Source organism: Brachionichthys hirsutus, chromosome 4, assembly GCF_040956055.1.
Source record: "Brachionichthys hirsutus isolate HB-005 chromosome 4, CSIRO-AGI_Bhir_v1, whole genome shotgun sequence".
In the NCBI taxonomy this organism is placed as follows: Eukaryota; Metazoa; Chordata; class Actinopteri; order Lophiiformes; family Brachionichthyidae; genus Brachionichthys; species Brachionichthys hirsutus.
The window spans coordinates 4,660,004-4,667,643 of record NC_090900.1 but is presented as its reverse complement, the minus strand read 5'-3'; the positions used below and the strand labels follow the sequence as shown (position 1 = coordinate 4,667,643).

General features: G+C 45.5%; 1 protein-coding gene across 1 annotated transcript in view; it reads left to right on the top strand.

Annotated features, from left to right (window-relative positions):
• Positions 1-3,717: 3,717 nt before the first annotated feature.
• Positions 3,718-7,640, top strand: part of ank1a (ankyrin 1, erythrocytic a) — a 59,512-nt gene continuing 55,589 nt past the window's right edge. The window contains exon 1 of the mRNA XM_068760625.1: positions 3,718-3,843. Within this exon, the coding sequence (XP_068616726.1) occupies positions 3,718-3,843 (126 nt within the window). The remainder of the gene's footprint in view (positions 3,844-7,640) is intronic.

Here is a 7,640-nt window from a genome sequence, read left to right as displayed (position 1 = left end):
CAAAAGTGATTGCACGATCCCCGTTTGGGTCCAACACGGATGCAGTGCATTTGGCCTCCGAGTTATCCACTGTTCACAACCCTCACAGCATCAGGGAAGAAACTGTTTTTGAACCTGCTGGTTCTGGCCCTGATGCTGCGCAGCCTCCTCCCAGATGGGAGGGGGGAGAATAGTCCGTGTGCAGGGTGGGTGGGGTCCTTCATGATACAGGTTGCCTTTTTCCTGCACCTCCTGCTGTAAATGTCACTCACGGTGGGTAGGCTGCTCTCCGAAGTCCTTTGGGCCGATTTAACCACCCGCCGCAGGGCCTTCCTGTCTGCAGCAGAGCAGCTGGCGTACCACACCGTGATGCAGGATGAGAGGACACTCTCCACCGCACACCTGTAGAAGGACGCCAGGACAGGGGAGCCCATACCTGTTCGCCTCAGCCTCCTCAGAAAGTAGAGGCGCTGGTGGGCCTTCTTCACTAAGGCGGCTGAGTTAGTCCTCCATGTTAGGTCGCTGGCGATGTGCACGCCCAGGTACCTGATGCTCTGGACCACCTCGATATTATCGATATTAAGCGTATGACTGACATTTGCATCGACAAATATCAGATATAATGAATGACTGAAAACTCGAGGACAAACAGTTGCTACCGCTACTGATTTTAAGATACCGGTAATCTCATGATAAATAAGTCGGGCCATTCTTTTTGTTACTGAAAGTGTAGCCATGGTGGAATGGAAGCTCCTTCCCGTGTCTCCTGTCTTTTACACTGACTGGACTTTGCAGCTTTGGGGACTTTCCCTCTATGATATAAACTCTTTGTTGTTTGACTATTTGAAATACACTTTAAGTTTATTCCAGACCCTGAATAGCACTTTTATCCTGATGTTAAGATGACGCACTGAGAGAGAGAAAATAAAAATAAAAATACTTGATTAAATCTTATGAAGACTTCCCCAGTTCCATAGATCCAGAGGCTGGCTTCGAGTGGAACTCAAATGGATGATGAATGTAAGGAGAGCCTTACAAAGTCGTCTGAAACGCTGCAATGTAAAATCATATTAACATTAGTATTTCTAAAATGGACCAAAATTTGTGAGGTTTTCTGATATTTTATAAAAACACTTAATTGGCTGCGATAATGTTTTATCGCTAAGGTGAGTAAAGACGAGATTAAATATTCTTTCCTCTGTGCAGCAGTATTGCCATTTGGCATTCATGCATCCAAGCCTGCGATGAAACTGGTACACGCTTTATGGAGTGTTATAAATGATCAATTGAAGGTGAGAAGAATTGGTTTGTAGATAATATCTTTTTACTCTCAGCCCCAGCCCTTCTTCACACACACACACACACAGGATGCCACCACATAATACAGCTTTCCCTGCTTCACCAGCCTCTTTTATCGTTTGCTAAGAGATGTTCTCTTACATTCCCTGGCTATTCATTACTACACCCTCATTTGTGCTGGCTTTACACTGAGGGACATCAAAAGGCAGTTACTAATTGCCTTCAATTTGGAATGGTAATAGTTGTTTATTTTAAATTTCAATATGCGTAAATGTATTTCCTGTGCTTTCTACTGCCATCCTACCACCGATACGTGGTGGTGCGGTTGTAACCAGTGGGGAGACGAGAGTCAAGTTTTTTTACTCGCGGCCACAATGGGTCCTAAAATTTGACAGAGAGGCCGGGCCAGGAACAGATGGATGGAGTGTTTCTGTGAACTAATATAAATGACATGTAAAAGCCATTAGATGAAAGGATTTGGCCTTTTACAGGTAGCATTACAGGGAAAAAGGTAAAATGAATGAGGCTTATAATAACATTTTATTTAATGATATTATTTGGACAACTTCGGCGGGCCGTATATGGCCCCCAGGCCTTAGTTTGCCCATGTCTGGTTTAGCTTAACAATAACAATCTAGTCGGCTCAGCCTAAACCAGTCCTACTGGTGAGTCAGGAATTCAATACGATGATGGATCCCTGGCCACTGTCTGCCATTGTGTTTATTGGAGTCATAGTTACTCCACATAAGTGACTGATTTGTGGAGTAGCGCTGCAGACAGAAGGCAATATCGGCCGTCCTATTCATCAGCATGCTGCAGTACAGGCAGAGAGTTGCAATCAGATCAGGGGAAACCTTGGAAGGAGAGCAAAGGAGTAGCGTTGAGAAAGCACAGAGATGTGGACAGGAAGCAGCAGCTGAGTGAAAAGTACCAAGATGATAGCAGTCTTTTTGGATTTAAGTAGACGTAGACACCACAGGGAAGGAAGACAGGGAAGGAAATCATTGATTGAGACAAGAAATAGAGAGATTATATCTTTTTTATATATTTTTCAGTGGGATCCCTTTAAATGTCTTCTATCCTCTCCCCCCGGAAGGTAGAAAAACGAGACAGAAATTAGTGACTGCAGGATCGTTTAATAACGACCCTCTACCCGCCAATCCCATCTGTGTGTGGGAACTGAAGCATGTGTGTGTGTGTGTCTGGACTGTGTGTGTGTGTCTACAGTACCATTATGAACTGTATGGGTGAGGTAGTTGGGTAAAGAGAGATGTTAAGGGAAATCTTTTGTTTTTGCCTGCGTCAGCAGCATTGCGGGGAGGAAGGAGAGGGCTGGGGAGGAGTGGAAGGAGAGGGAGAAGCAGAGAAACGCCAGTAAACAGGTGCTGTCTTCATCAGCACCTCTTCCTCACTGCGCACGTATCCGCACATCCTACAGTGCATTTACAGTTTAACACCCTTTTGCTTTTACTGCATGTGAAACTGAAAGGGGATCGGGGAGACTAGGAGACGAGCGGAGGCGCTCAGTGAGGAAGACGTTAATGAAGCAAGGATTTGATGATGTATCGCAATTTATAGTGATATAGAAAAAGCCTTGCTCTGATATACACAGAGACACTGCACCAATACACAGCAATACTGTACCAATCCTGCCTGCTGCAGCGCCTAAACAGTGAACAGGGAGAAGGTTGGGAGGAGGAGGGGGGGGTTAAAGGAGTAAGGGGGAGTTATCATGCATGTTTTACATTTATTTTTATGTGTGCTTGTGTGAGTGAATGTATGAGAGGCTGTTCCCTCTGCAGCCCAGCAATCCTCCGCAGTCGCAGCAAGGCTGTGAGGTGCTGCGAAATTAAATACAGGAAAAGGAAACAAAATCGATGCACGAGGGTGAGCTGACTTTGATTTAAAGCTGCTCAGGCTATTCCTCAACTGGATGTCAGTTTATCCCTCTCTAAGCTTTGACGATGTTGAGTTGGGGACTGCCAGGAAATTTCACAGTGCAGTGAACGGAAAACAGAAATGGAAAAGAAAACCCACAGCTTACCATTATTTACCTTGATTATTTCAGCACGGAGAAAGACCCAGACGAGAGATGCAAAGAAAAATTGAATGAGGGAAGTGGATGTGAGTGTTTCAGAGAGAGAGAGAGAGAGAGAGGGGGGGGGGGGGGGAGAGAACTGTGCTGCAGTAGCATCCCACAGCAGACAGCTGAGGACTGCTGGTGTGTGTGTTACTGCACTGCTGAGGAGGAGGAGGAGGAGGAGGAGGAGGCAGAAGGTGAATGCGCTCTCAGACTCTGCAGGGCCATAGAGGAACGCACAGCAGCAGCTGCGCTAGTGTTGGCCGGCGCCAGGTACAGGTCCCAGTGCCGCCACCACCCAGTCCACCGCTGCAGGATCTGGACACACCAGCACCACCCAGACACCCACCACCAACGCCATGGCGCAAGCGGCCAAGCATCTCCGCAAGAACAAGGATTTAGAAGCCCTAGCAGAGCAGGAGCGCAAAGAGAAGGAGGACGAGAAGGTCAAAAAGAGGAGTCGCTCAAGGGATAAAAAGCGCAAGGTACTGGTACAATTCACAGGTGGGGTAGTCAGGGGTGGAGTAAGGAGGGAGGGGTGGCTGGAGAGAGGGGCAGGAAGGTTGAGATGCACCCCCCCCCCCCTTTTTTTTTTTTCTCTGTCATGCTAAGCTGGTCAGGGCTGCTGGGACACACATGGAAACTGTTTCTACTGTGTGTGCGCACGGTGTCGCCGCTACATGTACGTCCTGTGCATGCAGACGCGGGGAGACGGTGCAAGACACTGCATGCTGCCCTACTCCTCTCTATTGACTGTCCTGTCTGAGCGGCGGGATGAGGCGGTGTAGTACTCTACCTCTGAGTGTCTCCGTCCCTCTTCACGTCTGTCTCCTCTCTGTCTTTGTTTTCACACTGCAGTACGGTGTCAGTGCGTGAAAATGTACTACAACACTCATTATCCATGAGGAACAGTGTTCGCAACAGTCCGATCTGTCCCCCCCCCCCTCCGTCTGCGTGGCATTGTGATGGCTGCAGAGCAAAACCCGCAAGCTTGCGTCTGACTGGGAAGTCCCAGGCAGAGCTTACAGGGCTGGTCGTAAACAACAAATCTGTGCTCTACCCGTGTCTGACTGCAGAGGCTGAGTCAAGATGCGACTTTATTCCTCGTCAGATTTCATTTAAAGTCATTAAAGAAAGTGATTCATCCGCAGATCGTGCTGTCTGCTGGTGGTAAATTGTTCCTCAGCAAATGGGTAAGAGACCAGCAGCCGTGCCAGACTGTCTGAAAACCAATCTGATGCTGATGCAGTGGAGACATTGTTATGGTGCAGAAACCCGGTGCAGCTTTGGAGCGGGTCGGTGCAAAGGCTGGTGCCGGGCTCTTATTTTTCCTTTTTGTTGTGAGGGAGCGACTGAAAGAAGAGAGGAGAGGCGGTATGACTCAGGAGCACCTTGATGTCTCTTAGTACAGGTTTGCCTGTCAGCTTTTTCTTATGATAGTCATCCCCAACCCTTTCATCCCAGGCATGCACCTTCTTGCTTCCGTTAAAAGGACCGGGAGCGTAAAAAGCTGGCGCAGAGATGCTTGTGTGCTTTTATTATGCATGTGTGCATAAGTGCAATGTGTGCATGTCTGGCAAGATGAGAGCGAAGAAGGGAAAGTCTGCAACTCCTGCAGTATAAATAAGGCAGGTATGAGATTTTTGGTGAGGGCGCTAATGCAGCCCAACTTTGACTGGATGTGTGTGTACAGAGGATCCCGTATCACTTACATAACCGTGTATTTGAAATAAGCTTTCTGAATTCCCCTCCAGCTCCCTCCTCCTCCTCATCCTCCTCCTCCCAACCTCTCTTCCTTTTTTTAACACCGGCTTACAGCCATTCCTGGTTTCTGGAGCAGATGTTAATGCTGGGGGAATTCTCTCTTTATCTCTGTTACTCCTCAGTGCCCTCTTTGTCTCCTCTCTGATGCCTGCAGCGCCGTAGTTAAATTCTGCAGCAATTCAGAATTTTGACGGATTGTTTCCCCGTGCTGCACAGTGCTTAACCAAGGAAAGAAAACTACACGTTGTACTTTGCCGTTTCTTTGTTTACCACTTGACAGTAGTTTGTTTTTTTTGATCAGCTGTCTTGTGTATCGACCTGCAGCCCTGGAGTGTCCCTTGGAGTGACTTTTTTTTGTTTTCTCAACCACCTTATTAATTTTCCTCACATTAGCACTCTGACACACTTTGCCTCCACTAAACAAGTTGCACAATAACGTCCTCGTAATAATAAACACGATCCAGGATCCAGGATCCAGTAGCGCCTGTATCCAAATAATAATCCAGATTTGGCCCAGAATGTTTCACTGTACCAATTTTTTATTCACGATCATCCTAATGATGTTATTCCAAGTTCCTGGGGTAGGTTTTCATTGCTGAGGCGTCATATTATGAGGAACTGAACTGTCATGCGATGACATTTTGGGGGATGGTGCAAGCTGATTTGCAGGCAGCGGTTTGTGGTTGCTGTCGAGGTCACAGTAAAACAGTTTGGAGATATTTGAGGACTCATTCTTACTTATATTAATTTATTTTCATATGATAGTTTTTATACTGGGGGGGGGGGGGGGGGGGGGGGGGGGGTTGTTTATTCCAGCTCTTGTGTTTTTAGCCATAGCAGCGGCTCCTCAGTACTCCAGAAAGATGCATCTTTCCAGTTGGTCTGATGACGTAGCTGGGCTGTATGACTCATAACCTTTATTTTTTTTCTTTGTAATACTTTTCTTCTGCACAAAGTCCTGTTGTTTGAGTTGTTTTCCCCTTCTTTTCTGCATAGTCTTTGGTTTGTCAAAGGAAAATGGAAAATAAATGTGTCCAGCTGGACTATTAATTGTATTGTTCTTTACTTTATAGAGTCCCAGTATGATTGGTCATAGTAATTGTACATCTGATATTTTTTACGGAGGGTATTTAAAGATATTTACAATTCAGAGCTATGTAATTATGTTGACTTCTTTTGGTAGTTCGTTTATTTAAAGTGTCTTGCGAGTTTGTAATAAAAGCTGTTTAATTAGGTGATTCTTATACGTTTCTTGTCCAACATTTAGAGACCTACCGGTTTGTTACCGGTTATTTCGGTGCTACGGCACGTGATCGGTGTTTGGCGAGTCCCCGGGGTGTTTAACAGTCCAATAATCCCAATCGGGATGGACAGCTTGTCCACAGGAGACGTGCATGTTTTGTGAGCAATGATATGGATTTGTCTTTGGCGTCATCTGCCTTGGATGAGGCATGATAGATTTTATTTGCCAGCAAGATTTCATCTGTCAATAATGTATCTCTCTAAATTGCCCCATTTTATTTTGATGTAATGATTAGGGATTAAACAAATAATTATTATAACAGTTAACAAATATTCCATTGGAAAATATACAAAAGTGATCTATTTAGCACACGATGAATAACCGGTGATTATTTGTTCTTGATGACTTCTTGATGCTTTTGTACAGATAAAGACTTATGTTTTATATATACTGAAATGTGTATGCAGTTAATAATTCATTAATTTACTAACAATAATGTATTGCTGTGATTCTTCTCAAGCCATTCAAATTTTGCTGTGATTTGTTTCTATGCATTTAGTCCTCATTTAGCTATTTGTTCAATGGAACATCAGACAGCTGTGGTCGCAAATTGCTTTAGCCTCTGTTGATTTGTCTCCTGTTGTCTTCTGTCCAACCAACATTTCCACACGCAAAGGTGAGGAAAGAGAAAGCAGCGATTCTCGAGGCAAAATGTCAGTTCGACCAGTCAAAACTGACGGCGATTAATTCTTTACATTACTGTATAGATGTGAGTGTCGAGATGCAATGCATGTGTGTGTTTGATTCAACTAAATAGTCCATCTTGGCACATTCGGTTTCTGTTCTGTCAAGTTACTCTTTAAAAGAAGCACGTTAGTGCAATCTCCATCTTTACATAAATCTGAAGTGGATGCAGGAGATCGGCGTTCCGGCCTCGTCCCCGGCGTCTACCCTCCAAGATCTCCCTTTCCTGAGCAGGAAGAGGAACCTTAAAGGAGGTTAATGTGTGGATGTCAGAGAGAGATTGGTAATTTAGTGCTGTCTGTCGCGGTGTGTGTGTGTGTGTGTGTGTGTGTGTGTGTGTGTGTTTGCTGCAGTGGATTAGTGGCGCTGCAGCAGGGACTGAGCCCATCCAGAGCCAGGCTGCTTATCTGGACCCTCTGTGATGTTCAAATCAATACATTTCAAATAGGGATGTCTGCCCCAATACTTCATCGATTAATCTGGGCCAATTCCTTTCTGTAATTCCAGCATGAATGCCCACTGGTGTGTATC